Genomic DNA, 27030 nt, shown 5'->3' on the forward strand with positions numbered 1-27030 from the left:
GTACTAGAAGAAAGGTCATGGAGTAACTAAAACTATCATAAATTCTCCTCTGAGGAAAGTGACTATACGCAGCAAATGTCATGGAACACTTTAGATCATGAGGTACATTAGAGACCAACGTGTTGGTTGAAGAGAATCATTGCCCTGACAGTGGAGCTACAGGCAGGTCATCACAAAACTTGGAAGATCTTTATGTTGAACTAAGTTTGTAAAATGATGAAGTTAAGCGCATACATTTGTTGGGATCTGTCTTTTTTGTCATTCTGTACGTTTGCAGTAACATAAACCATTACTTTTTGAGTATGGTCTCTGCTTAACATTGAGAGAAAAGTAATGAATTCATATAGGCCTACAGCCATTCATAATGGAAAAGTCATTGGAGGAATTTGGTGGCAGTGTAAAATTTTCTATTAGAACCTAATCTTTTGCTATAAATTTATAAAATTGCTATATTGTCTTTTGGCCTTTCACAGTTATGATTGTAGAAATGCACACAAATTGAGAGGCTGATTTTGTCACAATGAACAATATGGAGACTTTTGTTGACTGGTAATGCATAGTAGCGAATAGTACAAATTACAATTTCAATTCCAGTAATAATACTAGATTATCCCAGAGAGGCTAAAGATTCTTTAAAACACACTTTCAGATTTGTTAAACCTTCATTTTATTTGTGAAAATGCAAAAAAGGTAGACTTCACTTTACATGACTAGGCCAGAACATTAAGTGCTTAAATCCCTGAATTGCCATTTGCAGCTATATTTCTATTTGCACAGCTGCATGTGACTACATCTCCAAAGTGGAGGATTTTTGCTTTATTATTTTGGACAGTAGACAGCTTAATTCATCATCATCCTCATTTCCTGGTGCTAAGATCGTTATGAGGCAGCCAATTTTGTACTGAAGGTTTTTTTTTTTTGTCAGTTCTAGAGCTGATGATACACAGAGCAACTTTTTTAGAGCAATCGTGCAGGGCAACGTTGCCATCAATGGTAATGAGTAAGATTACCACCGTAATCCCCTTCCCCCACCACTCCGCCACCCGCCCCGCACCACCACTATCCGTTCAAAACATAGTCGGACTTGCCACTAGCAAGATTGCACAGCAACATTGCTCAAAAAGTTGCCCGTGTATCATCATCTTAAGATCTCCTAGCAACAACTTGTGCTGTCTTTCATTTAACTCCAACTGTGTTAAATGATCATTGAGGAGCAGTAAAGTTGGATTTTGTGGTATGACCTTGCATATCAATTCAGACAAAACTTTGGATACCTGACCCCAAAAATCCTGAATGGAGGGAACCACTTGAAAATTTGTTATTAATCCTTTTATTAAAAAAAGAAAACTGTGAACACAACCACAGTAAGTATGGTAGGTTGAATTCTAACAAGTTTTTAAACTGATGAATGTTTACAATGAGTAGTTTAGGCAATAATTTGCCTTCATTTTCGCTTCCAAATATGTTATCTGGAGGTTTGTTTAAAACCTGTCTGAACATCTGGCCGCTGATGTTTTCTGCCTTCTTAGACTTTTTTTTCGCCGTGCTGCTGCAGTCTCACTAACTAACCCGAGCAATTAGCCCAGTGAGCACAATATATAGAAGTGACAAACACAGGAATAAGAAGAAAGGTGTAATAAACCAGAACTAGCCTGTAAGGGCAATGAACAAGAACAACATCTTACAGTATATGCTCGTCAAATGTCTGTTTTAAGGCAGAGATTTTACTTGTATGTCTACAAATGTATCAGTTCATATAAGGGTAGCACAAGTGTGGAAAATGTGGGATTGCTGACAGTGTTTACTCTCTTAATTGCTCAGATATGTCTCTCCTTTCCACAGGTCAGGAACCCCACATTGCCTGATCAAGATGTCTACAGGCAGACTGCTCACTGACCACAGAAAACTTTTTTTTGTCTAATTGTTACACGGAATCTCAAGTGGACACACTCAGGAGTCAGGAATAGTGAGCTTAAGAGTGGTACTGCTTTGTCATCATCATGACACTAACTACCCCCATAATCTGCTGATTAACTACAAAGGCATGCCACATAACCATAAAAAGACATGCATAGTTGCTGCAGTGAGTCAAAAAGTGTATGCTGTGTGCCAGAGTATTTGATACATAGGGAAGAGAGAGTGCAGCAGTTCAGGTGAAAAGTCAGCATTTTGGACAACATATCTGCCTGTTACCATTGGCAACTGTTTAAAAAACAAAATGTCTTTTGGCTTTTTGACATAGTATGAATGTGTTGTTCCAGTCTGACTGGTTAAAAATATGTACTAATAAGACATTAATTTATAACTCTGTGTTTTTGTATATTTAATATATTATAGAAATGTTTTGAACTTTGCAACCATTATCTGAAACTAACATGGAACATTCTATGAAAAGCCTGTGTTCTTTGATTAGTTGTTCTAGGACTGTGTTGGCATTTCAGTTCTGTCAGATATGATCAATGCTACACAATAGTATGGCTATGAGTATCATACTTAAGTTAGGAGTGAAGGAATGATGATGGAATTAGATGGAATTACGTCGCTCAATAAGCCAACAATGTCTAATCCCACCAGTCAAAACTTGGCTTATTATACAAACACACACTGTGTGATTATGCTGTTACATTTTCCTTTGAGAAAATAAATAATTGCATATGCCTATTATTATAATGGTAAAACCCTGGAAATTAAATTATGTTACCATTCAATAACCCTCTCCCTTATGTATAAAAAAAAGCTTTTAACTCATGTGTGTTTTTCCCTTTCAGTTAGTAATAGCCAGTATTCCTTTGTGATCTCTGATGTGATTCTCCAGTCACTCAAGCCTGGCAATAGAAGACACCTAATCTTTTACCACTCAGTAGCTGAATAACATCATGATGGGGTGAGGGCGACCTTTGCTGAAGGCTTCATGAAATCCATTACAGGTGAATTAATGTTTGAAATACGTGTGTGTGTGTGTGTGTGTGTGTGTGTGTGTGTGTGTGTGTGTGTGAGTATATATGTGTCTGGACTGATGCATTTGTGTGAACTGATGTTTGTTGTTTTTAAAATAATAATGTTTATTAGCATAATTACTCTTGTAAACCCCGATAAAATTATGTTTAGGGAGAAATGTGTGTGGCACCCACAGACAGGTTTTTTTCTGTTGAAAAAAACAACCAAGCTAGGCATAGGTTGACAGAGAAATGGTTTTGGTCAAACTATCAGGAACCTTGACTCTGACTGACGTCTAGCAGCAACAATTGGAGTAACCTGAGCCTGACATAAAAATCACAATCAATACCCATTTTTAGATTTCAAGAATAGTTGCTTCACATTATTTTGGGTCCTTGAACCTCTGCTGAAAGGTACAAGAGAAGTTCAAGGATCCAAAATAATTAAAAGAACTCTTTGAAACAATATGGTGGACCATTTTTGGGAGTGCTGAAACCCATTTACACGTACACAAGACAAATGGCACTTAGTCTTGCTATGTGCAAAGCTCTGTTTGCTCTGATATGTGGCAGGTTTGGTGCTTGTGTGTGCTCTGTTACAGTTGCAAGTTTGTCAACACTTTATTTGCCCAGTGCATGCTGGGATAGCCCCTGCCCTGCATGACCCATTACAGTTTAAGCAGTCTGAAAAAGTATGCAGTAGAAATGTTAAAATAACTCTCATGATGAATGTGGAATTAACACTTTAAGCTGCGATACAATATGAGTAGTAGTAAGGAATGAGTGAGGAACGACCTGATAATCTCGCTAATAAAGGCAGGAATCTCTGCGTGTCTGTCTGTTTAGCGGTTTTGTCACGAACCGTTCACCCAATCGACTTCACACTTGGTAGCCTTTAGTGAAATTTGCAACAAGTTCAGAATGAATAAAGATACTAGAGAACAGAGTAGAGCAGAGCGGCTCGTGCGGGCAGGGCTTATGGCGCTCCACTTTGCAACAGTGATGGCGGGGTTTGCTCACGGGGGCGAGGCTTATATGCTCCAATGTGGTAGTGAACTGTTGAATCGGAGTTATTGTGTTGTAAGAGTGTAATGAAGTTCTAAGGAAGCGCTGAATATCTAGCAGAATCTCCGCCATCGTCATGTTGTTTCAGTGTTATTAATGCTGTAGGTGAAACCAATAGGACGCACACATTTTGAACAAGCACTGCACTAGTTAATTAAACTATGGAATAAATGAGGATAGAATCAGGAAGAAACTGATAATGAATGACCTGATAATGATAAATTGTTCATAAGTAGTTAGTTAATTCTGCAGAATGGAGGACTATATAGTATAAAATGATGATTTGCTAGAGAAATAACTGGGTAATTATTACTTAATAAATAGCTGTGAATCGACATACTGACCACTTCAAGGACCAAATCTTGAGCAATTCAGAATATCACGCAAACTTATAAGTACCTACTCAGGACTGGCGATGTTCAGGAAGGCAGTCAATTCCAATACAAATAAATCCTCCACGTCATTTACCATCCATCCAACCGCTTATCCTGCGTACAGGGTCGCGGGGGGCTGGATCCTAGCTGACATCGGGTGAAATGCGGGGTACACCCTGGACGGGTCGCCAATCCATCGCAGTGTCCTACGCCATTTACCTTTAAGCAATAAAACTGAGGACTGTTATGCATTAGTTATTAAGACAAAATGATATATGTTCAGCTTTCAACAGATATTTTGATGCCACTGGCCACTTGTTTGAGAATGATTGCACAGGGACTCTCCCTGCAAATAGCAATTATATGCATGAATCCCATGCCAATCCCAGGTGTTCGTTCTCTTTTCAGCCTTTCACTGCTGATATTGATCCTGAGGCCCTGAAGGCCAAAGATGTCAAGATTTAAATGGGTGAGGATAACTTGGATCTTTTCTTCTTATGCATGTTTACAGCATTCGCACAGAGCATATTACACATTTAATCCTTCCAATTCGTTCTGCATAGTCTGAAGTATTTGAAAATTCTCTCAGGTGGTATACAAATAAACATAGCGGTGACCTTAATAACTATCAGCCAATTTATTAGTTGCCTGTCAAATATGCTGGAATAATTGGCTGAAGAAAAAAAAATTGGCATTCCTCCCGAAACACTCTATTATAAATCCATATTGATCTGGTTACAAAGCCAATCAGAGCACAATTTCAGATGTTACCTTAGTTTTTTTTTTTATTATATTATAATTATAATTATAATTATAATTATATATGTTTTATTATATTTCAAAAGGTACAGTGTGTAATTCCTGGCCACATGCTCCAAGCAAATGCAAGTAATGTGCAAGAACTGTATGATTTAGTAATTGCATTGATGACAGCCTTGTTTACAGTTAGACACATGAAAAATAAACCTTGCGATGTCTTCAAAAATGGATTGCGAACTTTCCAAATTTCTAATCTTGCCTCATTTGATAACAGTAATGCCAAATGGTTACAATGTGGTGAACTATTTTTTTTAAATCGGTGTCTGTCAGATGGTCTGAAGGGGACACTACCATATCAGTAGAGCAATAACTTAGGCTAATGCACAGCAGAGGGTAGTGCAGGTAAAGTATTCTTAAATAGTATGACTTTATTTTCATTAAACAGGTGGTGTTATGCTCATTTTCAGGTTCAAAATCTTATTTAGGGATTGTACCAGAACAGGTTTACATGGTTTAATTTAAAAAAAACACCATATTTTTTTGTCATAGTGCACATTGCTGTAGCTCCTCCTTTCATCCTGTTTGTTGAAGGCTTCGTTTAAGCTATGGAGTGACACATCTTGTCTCTAAATGATCTTTGCTGGGAGTTGCACACTCACAGTTCCTAGTTAAGGACTACTAGCCAATCAGAAGTAGAGAAAGGCGGCTCAGCAAAAAGACAGTAAACAGCTTCGATTCAGCTATAGGTTACATGATGCCGACCAGGTTGACAATTTGGACTGGAGCAAGAGTTGGTGAGCTGTTAATCTGTAACAAAAGTATATTTTATTCTATCCAAATATCATCTAAATGGTTTATCCAGATAAATAAATCTGTCAGGGATGGATATCTCTGAACTATGAAATCACATGTGTCTACGGCAAGGGTTCCTAAACAATGCCATGATGTAAGGGCTCTCAGGTTTAATCCAGAGTATATGTGCATGCTTATCTTTGCTTTCACTCAGAAAGTACTACAAGGCAAGGCAAGTTAAGAGACTCTAACCCTTATTCCTTAGATACAGTCGTCAGTCGTTGACAGCAGGACCCTGTCAACAAGTTAACAGCGGAGAAAACAGGGACTCTAAACCTTGTAATTCTACTCAGCCCAGTTAACTGAGGAGCAGCAAGACAGTGTTGACAACAGCTATAACAAATGCCGGAAGAAAGATTTTGTTTTGGACCCCTACTGTTAAATAATAAAGAAATAAGGACAGACAGATAGAGGGCAAGAGAGGGAAAAAAAGGCTAAAATGGAAAGGAAAAATACGAATAAATAAAAAAGAAGCAAAGGAGTATGCGCCAAACACAGTCCTCCTGTGAAATAAATGAGGAAAATGAAAATGTGAAGGAAGTACTGCCAAATCTTGAGCCAAGGCAAAATCGATCTCTGGGACTAAAATAATCCCTCCTTCTTTTGTTGTTTTGACAAATCCAGGAAGTGCTGTACTACATCTACACCCTGAGACAGCATGCTTTATCCCAGCAATTTAGGTGGAAATGGGCAGAGATTCAAAGAAGTGGGGTTCTGATAGCGCTGGGTGGGATTTATGCCAGTACTATTTGTAGGTGGTACCAAGTATCAAACAGATTCATGTTAGCTTAAAGGGATGCTTTTTAATTAACATAATGGAAGAAGAGAGACAATTAGACAATAACTGAACTGCAAAACTACAAGAAGAGCAAAATGATGCTGGTGAGGGGTCAATGGGGCAGATCCAAGATGGAAAGAATGACACAAACATTAACAACATTAAAGGGGCTAAATGTTCTTTTCAGTGACCACTAGTGGTCCGGATATTAGAATGCAACCTGGTTGGTAATTATCACATTACCAACCTGTTTCTTCACTGGAAATTAGAAATTGGTTCAGCAAGCAAAGCACATTCTATTAATGTGTAGCTACAGCAGCTCCTCACAATAGTATAATTATTTAAACTAGACTCAGTAAAGTGGGAGTAAATCAGTAAATGTCTTTTTGTGTCTAAAATGTTAGTAAAAGCAAAACCTGCATTACATGTAGATTACGGTCAATGTCTCGCTATTTTGAGATACATCTGTAGCCATGTGAAATAATTTCAGGTTTGTCACACGTCTGTAGCTTAAAAACTATACATAAACTGCTGCAAAATGGTGGTGGCAGAGATGCATCTCATGACTTAATTACTTCTTGTTGGTAACAGTGCTCACCTGTGAAATGAAATTCGCTGTTTCTTGGTTTTGACATTTCGGTCATTTTAACATCCCAAAGTAGCACAAAAGTCTGGCATTTTCTACTACTTGAACATGTCAGAACACAGATGCAAAATGGCAGCAACAGGGTGATAATAGGGTAATAGAGTGACAACTTTTTAGCTGACTTGGGCTTCGGTTAGTTCCCCTAGTAGAGCATGCTTACTGTATACAAAGGCTAAAGGCCTTTACTGCAGCTACCTGGATTTCATTCCACCCTGCGGGCGTCCTTTGCTGCATGTCTTCCCCTCTCTCTCTCTCTCTCTCTCTCTCTCTCTCCCACATTTCCTGTCTCTCTTCAGCTGCTCTTTGAAATAAAGGCAAACATTGCCCAAAAACGTAATAATAAACATTAGCTGGCTTGCTAGGTCTTGTGTTGTTGCGCTTGCTTGATATATTTGCTTGTGTTATTAAAGTTAAAATAATACATAACACACTCAGACATTGGTAACGTTACCGTAAGTGCTCTTGTGTCAGTTGCTGTCTAGCTTTGTTGGCTTGCTTGCCGCCCAAGTTTTGAGCAACACTGTGCCACCTTTTAACGTTCTAATTTATCTGCTGGTTTAATGGGTAGTCTGAGAAAGACAAGAATAGCCTGAACGGCATTGTGAAAGTCTCCAAGATAATTGGAGCCCAGCAAAGAGACTTGTGTGCCCCCTGCGAGAAACAGGTTGATGGAGGAAGCTAAGAAGCTAAGAAGAGAATAAGAGTTACCAAGCAAGAGGCTACTGGACGTTGGCGAGAGCTTCTTGAAAAACAAAAAAGGCTGCAGACTCCTAGCTGGCATTCTTTCTGTTGGCAAAGTAAGTAATACTACTGTGTCTTGTGTTGTCGCACTTGCTGGATGTTTGGCTATTTTAGCAAAGTTGTCGACTTGCTAGTTTTTGATCATAAGTAATGTAATATAACAAATGCAGGTGTAAAGCAGCGGCGCAAAATCGCAAACAAAACACCAAATAATATAATATCACATAATATTTTACTGTAAGGCAGATGGCATCATCAACAGTTGGAACGACCTTGGGATTTTTCCTCTTTCCTCACCCTGTCTTTCTCTAATTCAAGTTAAAACTGCCCCCAATTCACCCTTAAAGCAGGTAACTTAATTTCAATTACCAAGAAGCTCCACTTTAAGTTTTATGTACAAGTTACCTAAGTTGGTAGTTATCCCGGTAGCATCAAACATTTTTTCCTGTAAATTTTTTTAACATTTCAAAAAGGAAAAACCTGCTGTGCATATTTGAAATGTTTGCTATGCTCCCCTCAGGTAAAGCAGGTGGCAGTGTGTAGTACATTAGCAATAACAGTGAAGTAGAAGAATAACAAGAAGAAGAAGAAGAGCAGCGTGAGGGGTTTAGGTTGGACAGCACATTGCTCTACAGAGTATTTCATTTGCATGTTGCCCTAAAAGTAGATATGTGCAAACCTATTTCCTTTATTTTACATTTAAAATCCCAATGTTGACAGGTGTCCATACACTGTCCTGATGCCTGAAAAACTTGCTAGAGCACCAAATGTGTAATCTGCAGCTGAAAATAGTCCCCAACATGTACATAATTTACTTCTGTTTGAGTAAAAACAGAACATTTATGAATGCTGAAAGACAGACTAGCGTATTTGGCGTTGTTGGTTTTGGTCTTTCATGGTATTTGTTGATAATTATAAAAATACAAAGCATTACCAGCCTCATCCTTCAAATCCGAGAGTCTTTGGAAAACTATTTCATGTTGAGAGTTCAAGTTAGATCAATGTGTCTCTGTCTGTGTCTTTGTCAGTGACAGAGGAAACATAAATTACAGCACTCTGTATTAGGAATGTGGCACTGCAATTTTACACACACACACACACACACACTGTATAGAACCAAGTATTAGGGAATGTAGTGCTAAGCCTCGGAGCTGGCTTTTCCAATTTCACAAATCCAAAGGTGTGATGTTCAAGATGCAATTTATTCACACCTTCCCAGGACATCTTGCCTCCAAAACTGTACATGAGAACTATCCAAAAAGAAAAGAAAAGAGGGATCTTACAGCAGGGACCTCTTGCTATTCGTATGTGTGTGTGTCGCTAGCTATCAAGTTAGCTGTGGGTCTTTAGTTGAGGAAATGGTGAGTGGTGGATGTTTGAGGGTATTATTCTCCTCTTTCCTCTCACAAACAGACACACAAAATGATTTAGTCGCTTCCTCGTCCTCCTTCAGTCTCTGACACACACACACGAACAATCTCTCTCTCTCACGGCCACACACACACTCCTCACAGTTGTTTTCCCCTCGCCACAATAAATTTATCAGCCCATCCCAGCAGACGAGATTTAGTCCAACTTCCTAGGCACCCCCAGAAGCCAAAAGCTACAGTGAGTGTATGTATGTGTGTGAAAAAGAGGGAAGATGCAAAAGAGGGACAGAGATAGTAAGATGGGGGTGGGGTATGTCAACCAATATTTGCCATGATTACCCTCATCTCTCTGGATTTTTTTTTTTTATCTCAACTTGCCAAGTGTGAGTCTGGTTAGGTATGTGAATCTTTAAGGGGATTGTGTTGTTCCTTAAATTTAGATAAAACTTTGATGATGCCCGGGTTTACATGACTGTTGGTGTACAGTATATTCCTCTGTATGTGACGTCTGTCCTTGGGTGCGTGTGTGTATGTGTGTGTACTTTTGTTAGTGAACCAAGGAGCCTTTGGTCATATTTTTTGCTCGCACTCAAACACACAAGCTTCCAAAAGTACTGAAGGCCTAAATTTGTATGATAAACAGCACGAAGTTAAGCTTCTCACAAAAAACATACTGTCAGCGGAACAAGAAAAGTCGTGCAATTACACGTCTTCCTCCGCTCTTTTTAATACTGTCAGCGCATCTTTATAAAGATTTAATATGCAGCAAAAAAAAAGCCACTTTGCAAAGTCAGGTGCTGTCAAAATGAGACTAAGTGAATGCACAGAAATGCTGTTTACCTCTGTAATGTCACTCACTAAGCAGTTTTCAAATAAATGGCAGCACACACAGCATCACCTGAACCCTGCAGGGAAACACAACACACCCACAAAGTTTAAGAAAAGCTGCCAGAACCCTGTCTCCAATTAAATCCTACCTACACGGTCCATGTCATTAAGAAGTAAGCTGGTGAATTGTTGAGATATAACAAAAACAAAGAAGCTTCAACCAGTTTAGGAAGTGACACCTGAATTGTTCTGCACCATTGCTGCTATTACATCACACACCTGTGTCTCACTCTCTGTGATGAATGGTTTTGATAAAGCAGCCTGGCTTGGTGGAAATCGATTTAACAAGAGTGAGACTGTCCACCTGATGGGGCCTGCGTCACTGTGGCTCAGCATGCTAATACACAGCTTCCACAATACTGGCTCTAAACTTTCTTGCACATTGCTATATTATGTCAAATAATTGCCTGATATCAGACAAAATTGTCAATTCAAAAGGTTTGGAAAAGGAAGTCTAATAATGCAATAGTTTCAAAAAGTAAGTAAATGTAATGGTACAGTATTTTATCAAGTCTAATAATGCAATAGTTTCAAAAAGTAAGCAGAAAACCGATGGCAGGCCAAGTTCCACTAAGTATTCAATCGTCATTAAACTTGAAATAAACTAGAAATGATTAACTGATTCATACTGCTATGAAGTTATCTTCTTAATTTCATATCAGGCTTTCATATAATGTGTCTTTATGAAGAACTTCAGCAGCAACGGAGCTGTAATCCAGGTAGGTGATCACACATCATTGAAGACTGCACTTTAATTGTCAGTAATAACACAGATCATTATAAAAACACTTCACAGGTACAAGCTACATAAACAGAGTGTTATTGAGAATAAACTGCATCCAGCTTGGAGCTATAAATCGCCCCCAAACATCCCAGCTGCTACATATGGAACTTAACAACCGTATGTCCACAGCTATTCTCTCTTATTTACTGTAACAGAGTCGACACAGAACACACTCTGCCTATCTCAAAAGTGAGTCAAAATGAAAACACTGTCATGCACTACCTACCTACCCTAACACTAATATCTACCAAATGTAAATTACATTAAAAATGTAAAGGATGTCAGCATTGGGGATATAAAAAGGATTTATTTGGATTTTTTTTCAGAACACCTCCAACAATTGACACATGCGTATTTAAATTTGGTGTATCACTAAATAATCTCTTAGATTAACACCTTTGCTTGCGTTAATGCACCTGCAACTATCTGGCATCTGTCATTTTTTATCAGCAATAATATCAGTACATTTCAATTATTTTACTAATTAAAATACCAACGCCTCTAGATTTAGATTAAAATTGGAGTGGTAGACCTGGCCCCGTTTCAGAAAGCGGGATTAGTGAAAATTCTGAGTATGTTAAACCTGAGATGAGGGAAACTCTGAGTTTTCCGTTTCAGAGAGCGAGATCAGATAATCCCTAGATCAGTAACTCCGGCAACTGATGCTGTTCACAGGATAAGTTGAAAAACCGTCTCTCTGACTCCTCCCCTGCCGCGGAGCCTGAGGCGGCTGTCTGACATACTGTTTCATTTCCTCATTCATTCTGTAAATATCAAAGCACATATCTGAACACATTTACATCTTTAAAAACTTTAAAATCCCTGTTAGATAGGCTATTAGTTTTTCACCCAAACATGATCTTGAACATGATCAATCTGTCATCAATGTATGGACAGATCTCCGCACATTGTGGATTTATCCTCAGCACAGAATAAAATCTATGTCTACGTCTTTAACGCTGTGACTCTGTGGACAGTCGCACTGAAAACACTTAGGCTACTGTGTGCTAAATTACTGCAGTAATCACTGTTTAATATGTAACCTATAAAATCGATCAATGAACAGTAATCTTTCATATAGGCTAGTCGCACTGATTTGAACTTTCCTAACTTTTTTTTCACAACAACACTCAGGGTTGATTGAACTTATTCTGATCAGCTGTTCTGGAACCGAAAATTCAGAGTTTCCCATCTCAGGCTCAATCAAATCATAGCTCAGGGATAAGCTCAGAGTTTGTTAAGCTTGCTTTCTGAAACAGGGCCCTGCTCTATCCAAGAAGACTGTAGCCTACGATGCTCTTTAAGTCAAGGATGAGTCTCCAGCAAAAATACTATAGCATGTCAGAGTTAAGCCGCTTTAGAAGACTAAAAACCTTGGATCTTTTGCTGCAGTTCAAATTAGCAGAACACATTTATGTGTAAATGAAGAAACCAAATACATCCGAAAAGAGCCAAGATGGTTCCCCATCATCGCACCCACACAAACATAATAAATAAGAATAATTTAAGATAACTCCCACAGATTCCAAAATGTGTATTAATAGGCACAACTAATACTTGAATACCCCATATTGGCTTAGACATAAATGTAATATAAGGATGTGTATAAAACAATCACCCTGCGTATAAAAGAAACATTGCACAGAGGATCAACTAATGTAAACAAAAATAAACAAATAACTAAACGTCAACAACGATCAAATGTAAACAAGTACTTAAGTGTACAATGATGACACTGAGGCATGACAATGATGCAATGTATTGTTTAGAAACATCACTCAGTGTTCATCTTCTTAAAGTAGGCCTTGGCATACTGACAAATCAAAGTCTTTTTCCATAGCTGATGTGGAGTTGGGCCAGGAAGAAAATCCATACGGAAGCCCCTCCACACCAGGCAACAGCTTCCTGACCTCGTCGAAGGCCACCTTGGCACATTGTCAGGAAAAAACAGAGATCCTCATATCCCCCAAATGATCATTAAGATACTTAAGTTAGTTAAGTTACGTACATTAGTCAATTTTTTTCGTTATAATATGTTGCCTGAATTCAATGACATTTTAAAATAATTATGCTAGAGGGGTAGAGCTGCCATATTTGATGCTTTGTGAGTAAGAATAGGTTGTTTATACACTTAACCAAAACATCAACCTCATTAAAAGCAGTTTCCACTCAAAAACCAGCACAACTTTCATGATTTCATATTAATCATTTGAGCCCGTACCTGATTCCATGAACTCTTGGTTGAAACTGCTCCAGACCTCTTTGCTCTTCTCCAGGTTTTCCTCCATGACCTTGATGTCAGTGAAGGGACAGTTGCATTCTGGGAAGCGGGGAGAGCACCGGCACCAGCAGTCGTTGTTGCGGCAGAGCAACTCGCCCTCTGAGTTGCATGCCACATAGCTGAGGGCTGCCTCCACAAAACGCCCACGCAGGAACTCTGGCAGGACATCTTGCAATCCTGGACAAAACAGAGAAGCACATGGTAAGGTATTTCTTCATTTTCATAATAAAGTGTTCTTTTACAATCTGGTTCCACATGCTTACACATGTTATTTTTGTAAGGCAGAACGTAGAAATGTTGAGAATGTGGAGCTGAATTTTTCGCCTTTTTATATTAAATTAAGGCATTTTTGATACATGTAAGAAAATTGCAAAAGGCAAATCTAAGCATATCATTTGTGTTCATCATACAATTTATTTTGGGTTATAAACCAAATATTTCAACATATGTGTGTTTGCAGCACTGCACACAGTGCAGCTTGGAATCACTGCTGTTGGATGGAAATGTTGTTTTTAGAAATTGCAATTGAATGTTCCTTTCATGGATACACATTTTGAAATTTAAGATGATTTTTAATTATTTCAAGAATACACAGTCTGACACTAAATTACTCTTCTAATTTAAGCTTCAATATGTCCATCAGAATACAAGCTGATGAAATGTTCATCTGCAGTACAGCCTGTGTTCCTTCATTTAATATTGCATAGAGATACTGACAATAATAACATGTCTTATCGTGGCTGACTTATGCAAAGATAACAGCTCATCAGCTGGCTATGTCTTTTGTGTGTGGTGCTCTTGCCTGAACATATTAGTCACTTAAACTAATGTCAACTGGCTCTCTCTTCTCTAGCTGGTTGGTGAAGATGCTTAGGGCAAGAATATTTGGTGTTTTCTCCAGAGCAGATAGCTCATATCATTTTCAGTGGCAGCTCTCGCAGAAAGTACTGTAGGTGGATATACAGTATGTTTAGAAACCCAGGGGCATAGTTTAGTAGTTTAAGCAGTTACTGTAAACAACTTGCAGTTTCAACCTGTCATAAATAGTTGTTTCCTATCTGCAGGTTTCATTATTTCTTCTTCCTGTTCCTCAACTTCCTGACACTCAAATCGTGAAAACATACATAATGTAATAGTTATGAAGATGATGGCTGTTAAACCTTAATTACATGCTCAATGCATATTTAACCTATTTAATCTTGCAAAAGAAACACTGAGCATTGTTTTCCTGCTCTGTACGTTAGTCCCTTCTGTTTTTTTCCCATTAAAATTATTTGCCTTTATACATAAAGACTTTTTGTAATTTTCAAATCAAAAAGTAACATACATAGAACTGGCTAAAGTCCTGCTAAATCAGGTGTCTTAAGGTGTGTTCAGAGTGATAGCTATGGATACAAAGTATTGACAAAGACACTTGTGGGCAAAAACAGGTAAAGATGCATCTACATGCATAAATTTTCATGATCCTCCGACTATATGATTCCATTTGATGAATGTACATAGAAACGCGAAAACATATAAACTGGAAGAAAATAAAAGAAAGACCTGGAGTTAATTTTTTTTAAATGAGTAGACATTTGTCACACAAAAACACACACTGCATCACACATATGTTTGGTGTAGGCTATACAATTCTAGCTAACTAACAACTACAGCTAGAAAAACTGTATATAAAGCAAAGCAAATATTTGCTTATTCAAAATAGAAAATTTAGGTGTTGTCTGTTTTTTTCCCCAAGAAATGTACTTATTTATTTTTTCCCAAATACCAGGTAAAATGCTAATTAAGCTAATTTTGCAACCCCTTGACTACTGGCGTTGTCTATGTTGGGGCACTGGGTTTTATGCCCCTCCAGAGTTAAGGCTAGTGCCAGATCTGAGTTTAGCCTAGACACTGAATATTCTGTTGGCTACATTAGCGGCAGAAGGAAAAATCCCCACCGTGCTTGCTGTGGCACAGAGTCTGTGAGTTAGCAATAAATATAATTTGTTAAACTCAAATTTCTTTTTTTAATTTACATTACAGTTAGCAACTTCTTTTTTCCATCTCCATGTGATTTGTCTTGCTTTTGTTTATCTACTTCTCCCACACGCTGCATCCTGCCGAAGCCTCCCTCCACTGCTTGTTTGGGTGGGTGATTTGCAGGCTGATCAACATCCCACCCCTCCTGTGACCCATGGTTTGACTGTATGTGTATTCAGAGCCAGTGAGCAAGGGAAAATAATAATAACAATAATAATAATAATGATAATAATAAAAACTGCGTTAACATGCAATAAATTAATTTATTAATGCGTTAACGCAATAATAACTCATTTGTAATGTTGTAATTGAAGACAGAAGCTCAATCTGTGGGAAATGCTGTCTGTCTTCATGTCCTTTAACAGCGGGGTAACTTTGCAGTTTCAATTTCACTGCTTTCATCATTTAAATATATTAAAGATACATTGATATGCTAATTATAGTGCCAAAGTGTGGTGACTGCACAGTCTATTAAACCAAACCAAAAGCCAGTGTGTGTGTCTAATAGAAACCAGCAGGTGACTTTCAGAAGACTCGTGTGATGCTCCCATTGCTTTTCTGAATCTGTCTGTTGTTCAATGTCTGTCTCCCTGACTGTCTGTCTAATAATCATCAATTTGTTGTGTTCCTCTCTCCCCACTTCACTCTGGATGATTTTCAACAGCCAAGTCAATCCCACTGTGCCCTGCTATGAATATGCATGTCCCTTCTTTGGTATTTACTCTTTCAATGGCTTGGAAAGAGATGTAATTAGTCACATTTCTCCTCGCCCATGCTTTGGCAGGTGCTTTGAGATTTTTGCATGTGTTTGTGTGTGTGTGTGTGTGTGTGTGTGTGTGTTTATGTGTGTACTAGATGCCAATCTGGCAGGGTTTTTTTCAGTTTGGGAGACAGCTAAATAACACTCCCTTCCTATCACCAATAACTCTATCTCTCTTACACCTCACTGCTTGTTGATCTTTCTTTCTTTCTTTCAGTGATAATCACCTGGACTGCAGTGAGTTTGTAAGCATCTCTTTTTTTCTAAAGCAGTTTACCAGTAAGCCTTGGTATTAAGAGTCCTTTTTTGTGTTTTGTCTCTTTTTAAGTTCACTAAACCTTAAAAACCTCTGTTTAAATCTGAATTGCAATGAGCATCACAGATTCTGGTATTATTTTTCCTCCTAAGTGTCCCCTAAATTTTTTTATCGCAACTTTCCCAAACTGATGTAACACGATTAGTTTCTATGTGTTGCATTGCATCTACACTGCATACTGTGACAGTTGTGTACTAAAAGTTTTGTAGTTCTCCAATGCTTCTGACGTGGCATTGACCTGAAAGGAAAACTATATTAATGTTATGAACTAGATTTTCCATAAGGCATTGGAAACTGTTGATTGGTCATCTGTAGCAGTATGTCTGTGTGGTGTATGGTTGTCTGTGCAGTCTTACAGCAAGACAACTTATACTGTTAACAAGAAGTAAGTATAGACAGACAAACAGATGATTGATTAAAACTCACTTAGGCTTCCTAAGTGGACAGATTAATATACCTGAAGGTGAACTGACTTGATCTTATAATGTGTGACTAATTAATAAATGAAAAGATGGGCAGGCCACATTCAGTAATTTCAATACCGTCAGTTTTATTTGTCTCTGAAGACGTTGGTTTGAGGATTTGGCCTTTTTTATTTACAACAAACAACTATTACAAAGTATCATTTAACCTTTCTCCTTCCTTTTTAATATTTTCTACAGTACTCTAGCTCCAGTAGTTAGCGGAGTAACATAGGAGGAGGGAACATAACAAAAGTGGAGAGTGAAAATGAGGACAGTTTATTCAACATGGCTTTCAGGCAGAGTGAAACGCATGCTGGTAATTCCTCTTCTACCTTGCCGCTCTTTACCTTTGACACACGTCGTTATTGCAGCTGCACATTAGTATTCAGCAAAACCTTGTTCATCAAAACTTTAATATGTCACACAATGTGTCTAGGATGAATATTAACCCCTGTTTGGCATTTCATGTCATGAAAAGCCACACAAGCCCTGATGATGAAATTAAACCTGTATGAATGTCGAAGTGGGAATAATATAGTAGGCTTATTTGGGTTAAAAGAGGCCTTCAACATGGCTCTTCTGAATTTAATAGATACACATAAACTTGTAATGGGGGATTTGCTGAAAAATAGTCAGATACTCGAACATATGAATGAATCTACAATTAAAGCCTTTTCACCAACCATGCAATCAAGGGAGTAAATCATTGGGTGAAGGTCTACTAGAGAAAAACTTCTACTTTACAACAACAAAAACAGACTTGTTTGATTGTTTGACTACTATGTATGTTTCTAATTTATTCATTTTTAGGTTTCCTCAGTCCAAATATTGTAGAATAAGCCATCCTGTATGAAGCCATTTAATTTCAAATTCATTTTCCAAGTGAATTTAATGTACTATCCACCAACATGGATATAAGAGGGTTTTATTCAAAACATTGACATGTCACTTAAAAACCAGTGTATTTAGCGACAATGGTCATATTTAGTGTAAATTTTATCAATGGTTAAATTAACCATTTCTTGGTAGCAAAAAGTATATTCAGATTTAAAGCTACCATTTTGAGGTTTCGACTACTAGTGGCACTGCAAGCAATGCTTTGAGGACAGGGTTCGGTTTGTATCTTGTACACTGGTGATGTGTTACCATGGATGTATTATGAAACCTAATACTGGACTCCAATTAAAGCTGGTCATCCAGTGCATGGGGAAAATGCATGAATTTTTAATGGTTTGCTTTGGGTCTTTTTGTGTTGTGATTTGCATTTGTTAAATAATGCATAATATAAAAAATGTTAAAAATATTCATTAATCTCATTTGCAGTTCGACGTGTCTTTGTACTCACCAACAATGGTGGTCTTTGTGGAAAATGTTTTTGATCAGCAGGGATTTTCTATTTGTTGCAGTACCACAGTTGGCCACTGGGAGAAATTGGCTGTAGCTCTCAGAATTCAACATCACATGACAGTGGTCAGCAAGGTTAAACCATGCTCGTAAATCTCTATTTTGAATTTCACAAGAATTGCTGTAAATAGAAATGCATGGCGATTAAGAAAGGGAAAACAGAAAATGTTATTCTCTTCAAAGTAACTAATTATTATGCATCTATTTTGCTACCTTCCTTTGAATTCCAGTTTGATTTATGGACAATTTAAAGTTAATTTTTAATTAATCTAACATTGGTGTCACTTTATTAATTACATTCTGCTCTGTGTAGGGAGTATTAATACAATCATTTAATCAGTCAATGAATTAATCAATCATCAATCCTTCGCACTGTAATGGATCTACACACATTCAAAAGACTGGTACATTAGGCAGGCCGGTATATATGAAGATAATGAGGAAATGGGGAACAGTTGTGATGGTGGGTGAGGGGATGAGCTGACTGGGACTGTCAGGAAAAAGAGCAAAGATTTGCTAAATGACTAAACCAAAGTAGCCATTGCGACACATACAAAGTATAATTACATAAAGATATAGAAATATCAAACCTTTGACTAAGTAAATGAGCTCAATTTGCCTTCTGGTGATAAAAAGAGATTTAGAGATTATGAATGAAAAGCTTTGAAATGACTTTACTTCATCTGTCTTGTCTTGTTTTTGGCTGACCACAGTGATAAAAAATAAATTAAAATCTCATCAGTGGTGTTTTTTTTTATTTTCAGGCATCTGTTGCCAGTCCCCACCACGAATTTCTGTGAAACCTGCTGGTGTCTCTTTCTGATAGGGGCTTTTAAGGTCATTACCCAAAAGGCTTTGCTTCCAACCAGTGACGGATTTAGATCACCCCAATAGACCAGAAATAGCAGACCAATGGTTCCCTCTCTTTCTATCTCTCAATCTCCAGCAGAGACCACACTTTCCATTTTCGGCAATTTAAAGCTCTTAAGCCTCTCTTATGATATGTGTGTCTGTGTGTGAATTCTCTGTAGGACCTTGCTTTGGTGAGTGCTTGGCCCACTACACTAGAATGCACTCTTGGCTGTAGAGGATATGGTGTTGGTACCCTTGGACTGTGCTCCCGCTCTCAGAGCCTGAGGCTTTGGCAGTGACCCAGCTTCAATATACATTACAGTACATGGGCACAGATGTTGCTGTGTGACACACTCTCTCTGTCTTTCTTTCTGCTTTGCTTGTTGCAAAGAATGAAAATCACAGTTTCTTTTGCTGGATTTCTGGGTTGTTTTGTGCTCTTTCTTTGTGTTCTTACACAAAGAAACCGTAGTCACAAGTACTTTATCAAAGGATAAAAATTCATCTGGCACTCTTTATATCTCTCCCTGTCTTTAACCGACTTTTACATTTTAGACTGCCATTCAGGGCTGTGATGTCAGAGAAAGCACCAATAAGGAATTTGCCAAACGCTTCATATGTCGTGTTATAGAGTAACAGGTGGTGTGCTGAGAATTTGTTTCAGTGACTGCCCAGCGTTAGGGCTGAGCTGAGGGAGGCACTTGACAGACCTCTTACCCTGCAGGAGCTCACACGTGTGGTACAGCATCTGTCCCTAGACCCTGCTCCTGCTATTGATGGAATTCCAACAGAGTTCTAAAGGCGTGCTTGTGGTGCCGTGAGGGAGGATCTGTTAGAGGTTTTCCTGGAGTTCCTCTGAGAAGTCCACCAAGCAGCTGTCAGCAGGCAATGGTGGCATTTCTGACTAAAAAGATTCATTTGTGTGCTTGCATTATAAAATCCTTTCTACCAAATGCACTGGGAAACTACTCTGACTGCCTTTATTGTGTTCCAGGGACATCTATTATAGACATGTATTTCCATCAGTGGAATCCTGAAATGAACATGATAGAACAGAAGTGGAAGGTTTTCTTGTTGTTAAAATTTAAATTACTATGTACATGTGTGCCACACATACTCTATTTGTGTTTTACGTTGGAGGGGGTTAATTTCTGGCATAGGCCTTTGTATTGAGTGGCTTGTGTTATGGTCTAGGTAAAGATCAGTCGAGAAGATTTATCCTTCCTAAGGGCAACAGCATAGGTATTCTATGGAACCTTCTAATTATTATTATTATTATTATATTATAAATTAAGTACAAGGACTATGTGAAGCCTTGATCAAGTCTGTATGAAGGGGCCTCCAATAAGATGGACAGGTGCTTATGAGGCAATGGACAGATTTAAGGATTCTTACTATATAGCTGGTCTCATGAAAGTGCTTGGGGATTTCCAGGTGAATGCAGAAATAGAATAGGGAGAAAATGGGGGACAAGGTTATAGCCAAGTTATCAAATGGCAGTGGCTGTTGCTAAAAGTCCTTTGAGGGTGGAATTCTGGCTACAAATAAACTGACTGCCTCTACTCTTTGGCATCAGTTTTGTGTGCTGGAGACCCTGAAAGTACTCAGAGGTCTCAGAGGAGTACTAAAGTGGCAGTTGGGTACTTGGTACAGGAGAAGGGTCAAGGTCTGGTGGACTTGCAAAGTTTGTTTTGTTCTTTGTAGCCACAAGTGGAACGAAGAGTATTGTTTAAGCTTGGTATCTGTGGCTGGTCTTTTTATCAGCCCAGTATCCCTAGGTATTACATCCATATTAAACAATTACACATCTCATTTACATCGAATGCCAACATTCAGTGCCAGTGCAGGAAGTAGTATGCCCTATATGTAGCAATGTGGAAAGTAAGAATATGGAGGTAGGGGTTTTGGATGGACATGTACAGAATCTGGTTTTTGTGCAGTGTCTGAGTCAATTAATGTTAATTTTTCCATTAGAAATTACCATGTTAGCTATGTGTTTTAGTTTCCCAAACCTAACCATATCACAGTTTATTTGTCCAATCTTCCCCTTACGTTAACCTTACCGTAGTTGCCAAAGCCTAGATATTGCAGAAAACTGCATTTAAATAGGGTGGTTTTTAATGAATGTTACTAGTTCTGCAGTCTGTATTCCACAAAATAGTGGGGCCGTACTACAGATCACTCCATCACGTCTGGCGAGCACCTTTGTGTTCAACAGATATGTCTAACCATGCTCAAAACTCTATTTTGCAGCCCACTGCTTCACCCAAACTGTTCCACTCAACCAGGTCTAGCCGGTGTGGTGGATTGGTCTTAAATCGTAGTGAGCTAGCAGGACCACAATAAGGCTGGTAGCAGAAATCTGTTGATGATTGTTTTACATTTTACAATAACTAATTGAGGAAGAAATCTGTTTTGCCGAGTTACCAGCCTGCTCTGATGATTGAGGAGATGCTGGTGTAAAATGGTTTACTCAGGCAAGCACAATATCTGTTTAAGTGCTTGAGGATGCATTATTCTTTTGTGGTTCAAGTATAAAACATGATAAATTTGAAGGATAAATGTGTGCTTTTCTATCTAAATCCTGACAGGACTGCATGCATTCACCTCAGCTGAGTTTAAAGTTTAAAGGAGCTGCTGAACATACATTAACTGGTCATAGCAAGTAGATGGCACAGAAAAAAAAATGCACATTCTTTACTTTAAATATTCCAACCTAAAATGGGCTGTATGGTTACGTAGAATTTACACTGTTTTTTGCAGCCATGGTGGTTTTTCTACTGTAAATCAAGTGTTTCCATGCAAGTTTAAGATTTAAGTACAGAAAATATGGTACGGATATAAATATGGCAGTTCTGTCAGTTATTTATTCTAAACATTAATAACCATGTGCATGTCCATATCCATGGTGGCATCCTCTACTGAAAATAGGTTCCCATGCATGATCACTAAAGAGAGGAATGATCAGAATCAGTCTATAAAAATAAGACCCAAGAAAGTGTTTCTGAATAATAACATATTTTAAAATGTATAAAAATATCAAGGGATAATTTAATTCCATTAATTTAGACAGACAGTGGAAAATCTTTGCAGTGTTCTTCAGTCTAGGCAGACAGAAGCCTTTTAAAGGATGATTGTAGAGGCTAAAGGCCCTTTCATACACAATGCGATTTGAGTTGCTGGGTTCAGTGCACTCTGCTCACCAAGCGGCGCACTGTGCTGCAGCTCAATACAACCAAAAGCTGGCGTAGTGTGGTGCAAGCCACTGGATATAATGGGTTTCAGAGCGCAGAGGTGCCGTTGCCACGTTGCATCTGAAAAGGCCTCATGAGAGCTGCTTGTTTTCATTCCACTCACATTGCCATAGAATCACGTCACTAAAGGTCCTAGTAAACCTTCTGTCAGAAGCAGCCAAGCTGTTCATCTGAGATTCAGAGACGAAGCCTATGTATGACACAGATACTGGATACTCTGAGTCTGTATTTCTATGAGAACCAGTCGTACACTTGCCTTAAAGTGGAGTTTGTCCACATGGTTTTTGAATACATATATGTGGGATTATGGTGAGAGCAGGCCTGCTTTTATTGCTTTTGTGAGTGAACATCATGTAAACACTGCTTCACCCAGCTGATACAATGGCTTCTGTATTTTGTGTGCCTGTCTATCCCAATAAGGTCCTGTGTGTTGTTACCAGACTTCCTGAACTCTTGATGTGTAGTTGATGCACTCATACTTAGCTACACCACCCACACTCATACACACACTAATATACAGAATAGAGCTGCGCAAGTACTGACCAAAGAGGTTTTGAAGGAAAAAAGCCCTTAAAAAAATTCAACACAAATAATGATTTTGCAACTCCAAAAAGTATCTCTGAGTAAAGGCCAAAGTCAGGCTCTTTTTGTTTGTCTAGGTGCTATATAAATACTATGAAAGTACTAAAACGCTTAGTCCACGAAGAAATGGGTTTCCCTCTGTCCTACGGCAGTTCTGCAGATAGCTTTACCGCTTGCTAAAGCAAGCGCTAACTAACTTAACTGTAGGTGCCACTGTTGGCTGATTGTCCCTGGACTCTGAGCACACGTGCTCTCAGTGCTGTAATGCTACTGGACTAGAGGCACATCTACAGACGGCAGTATAGTTAGATATAGTAACCGCTAACAACATGTGAAGCTATCTGTCCATCAGGAAACTCCGTAAATCACAGAAGGTTGTGGCAGAGCAGCCGGACGACATCAGAACGAAAACCAGATAATATTTTCTACATAAAGTTTCACCATAATCAGTGAATACAGTTATAAAGTTGTTTGTTTATACTGTAATCAGTGAGGCCTGGACGCCAGACACACTTTGTTACTGCAGCTGTCAGCACATAGGATGAGGTGGTGAGGGCCACAAACACTGACCTAGTCTCGCATAACAAGACTTCGTTTTAGCGCTGTGGGTGGCAGGTTTCCAGAAGTTAGCCAATCAGAAGAAAGTGGACTTTTAGGGAGCATGTAAACATTTTTGAGTAGATATCCAAAAAAGTATGAACCTGAAAATGAGCATATTGTGGGACCTTTATTGAATGAGAGAAGGGTAGCCACTGTTAGCACCAAAGGAGTAGCCTTCATTTCACCAAAGCACATATCGTACAAAAACACCAGGCAAAGCCTACAGGTACACAACACACACATACAGGTATGTAATCAGAGTCAGAGATCAGAAAGAGTAAGAACAGTGGAGCATTGAAGCATTCGGGGAATAGAAAATACAAAGAGGTTTTTTCTACTTGCCTAGAGAATGTACTGGGTAGCACTTTAGAGTTTCTATCACCACAAAATGATGTAACACTTTTCTGTCTCTGGTACAGATTTTTTTTTTCAGCAGTGCAAAGGCTCAAAACACAAAGAAGCTGTGTAACAGTGGTTCATTCTGTTACAATAGAGATTTTTATATGTAGGAATTTGAGGGATGTAGGAATTACTGAGAAGTGCCAATGCAGGCAACAGTTAAATCTGAAAATATCTTGTAGGGGTGATTGTAGAGATGCCTGTTTAAAAATATCCTTTTTGGTAATCATTCGTTAAGACACTTGGCACATAAATACACTTGCACTTATTTCAGACTTTTCTGAAACTTTAGTTAAATGAAACCCATCAGCCTAATTGCTTTGAGTTAGAAGAATTAGACATTGCTGCGGTTGGACTTTCTCCAATCCCATTACAAAATCAACATACCAAAAACACATCATACATTACACCATTGGTAAATAGAAGGAGAATGTAGGTCCATAGAAGAGGGCCCTTTCTGACTCCACTATCTGATAATCACTATTATCTGGAAAGAGGGGAGCTCTACTATTGACACACTTTATCCTAAAAAACAATAAATTAGAGTGCATTTAAGAAATTAAATTTCAGAAAAAGACAGTTAATATAAAACCAATGTTTATGTACCCACATATTTGGCTATAGTGTGGCATCTAACAAAGCAAATAAATAAATAATAAATTTCGGTAACACTTTATTTTACGGTGCTTGTAATAAGCAGTAATTAAAAAATAATAAAACACTTAACAACACATAAGACCTTATAGGATGCTCATAAACACAAATAAAAAGTGTTAACTAAAGCACAATTAACTAATTTATAATTGCTTATAACACACTTATAGGCTCTTATTTGAAACTTGTTGATGGTTTATATACCTGTCATTAACATTAATAGGATGCTTATTAACATCAATTAGACTTTATAAGGATTGGTTATTGAGAAAGAAACAGAGTTGTTATTTCCTTGTAAGACACTTGTAGTGAACTTATTAAAAAAAATCTTAATGTTAATAGCAAGCTTATAAAATACATCTTTATTAACATTGACAAGTATTTTGTCAAAATATGAATGAACACATTTCTTATTTCTTATTAGCATCTGTATGAGCACTCAGTAGAAACTTGTTAACAAGTTATATGTACCTTAAGAACCTTAATGAGATGTTTATTAACATAAATGACTGTTAGCAATATCCCAAAAGACATTTATTATTGGCTTGTAAGATATTTATGAGCTCCACCCAAACAGAAGTTTGTCCTCTTGTACTTTGGCCTGGAGTGAAGTAAGAGTAGGGATCCCTCTTTATTAAAACTTAATTAAATTGCACCAAATTCCAAGTAGGAGTAAATGTTGTAATGTAATGTAATTAAATATTTGATATTAACAATAAAATGTTAAGTTTGTATCTTTACATGAATATATCTAGTTTTGAATTAATATGCATTTGTGACATTGTGCATTTTTTCTTTACAAAATGTATGAGGTAAATCACAGCCAATCTTCTTAGGTACATACACACACACACACACACACACACACACACACACACACACAACAAACCTATAACTCAGTTTAAAAAATTATTGTGAAGCGGGAGGAGCCTGGAGGAGCCTCGTTGACTCCAACTTCCCTTCCTGTTCTGTTGGTCTGGAAACCCCTTGCATTTCAAACGAGGAACGTGGATCAAATTTAAGGACAGTCTTTACTCTTTTATAATTGCACAAAACTTGTCTTTACGTGTAATTTGAAGATTACGTTGTTATGGTGCATTTAGACTTGAAGCTGGAGTAATATAACTAAGTTACTGTGACTATGTGGCTAAAAGTTACTTCTGTGCCATGCGAAGCTTAAACTGGTAGGTGGCTTTAGATGCTTCATTGAAACTCTGCAAGTACTGATAAAATAGTTGGTTCTAGTGTAACATTAATTTGAAGCTAAGGTTAGCATACAGCTATAAAATAACGCATGTAGTGTAAGTTAACATATGCACTTGGATTTTTAGAGCATTTTGAATAATGTCTTAGGGTAACTTTGCTTTCTTTCAACCTGGAGAGTTGAAATTGGTCCAAGAGACAGTGCCTGAAAAAAGCTACAATGTAACAGGTAATAGGCCCGCTGCACACCTTCAATTTACATCCACAACATGTGCTTATTTTGCCACTGACATGCTCAGATAATTATTCTTAGTGTCTGACAACATTATGGAAAGGATCCCTGCAAAGGTCGACATTTTGAGTAAGATCCTTTTTGTTTTAACTTGAAACATCCCTGAAATCACCAAACCCACCAGACTGCATTCAAATTAACTGTAATTTTATCATCATAAAACACACTTCATTTAAAGTCGACAGAAACAAGATAAAACCTTCACAAACCATCTTAGTTGTCTTTCTATTGTTCCAACAACCACCACTCTGGTTTGGTTGAAAGAAACCCTAAATTCACCCATTTACATACGTAAATACGAAACAATTATGCTGGCTCTTTACATGCTAAAAGTATTGCTTATTAAATGGAGTCTGGTGTGTTTGGTGATGGCGATTTTGGAATTGTTTCTGGTTTAACAAAAATAATTTTAATCTTTAACAGAAGTGTCTCTCTCTGTAAGGACCCTTTCTATAATGTTGTCAGACATGTATAATAACAATCTGAACCTGTCAGTGGCAAAAACAGAACTTTTATTGGACGGTTAATAATACATATACATATATACAAAAAACTAACCAACTACTGTATAAAAATAAATAAAATAAGATGTACAGAAGTATATAGGATATCTGTATTAGGAATGCAAATTACAATGTGATGGGCAATCTGTGCGTATTGAGTGTGTGAATGTACAATTTACAGTTATATTAACTAGCTCATGGGTCAGACAAAAAGTTGTTTTAATTTCAGATGGCAGAGTTCTGCTTGTCCT

The 27030-nt window shown here is 37.9% G+C and overlaps 1 protein-coding gene across 1 annotated transcript in view; it reads right to left on the reverse strand.

Moving 5' to 3' along the window:
• The window catches only part of brinp2 (bone morphogenetic protein/retinoic acid inducible neural-specific 2), a 209121-nt gene that overhangs the window by 32967 nt on the left and 149124 nt on the right, over nucleotides 1-27030 (reverse strand). Inside the window, 1 exon segment of the mRNA XM_038718847.1 lies at nucleotides 13415-13651. Coding sequence (XP_038574775.1) covers nucleotides 13415-13651 — 237 coding nt within the window.

Source organism: Micropterus salmoides, unplaced genomic scaffold (genome assembly GCF_014851395.1).
Source record: "Micropterus salmoides isolate LMB-PRFRI ecotype aquatic unplaced genomic scaffold, ASM1485139v1 Ms_hic_scaffold_14, whole genome shotgun sequence".
NCBI lineage: Eukaryota > Metazoa > Chordata > Actinopteri > Centrarchiformes > Centrarchidae > Micropterus > Micropterus salmoides.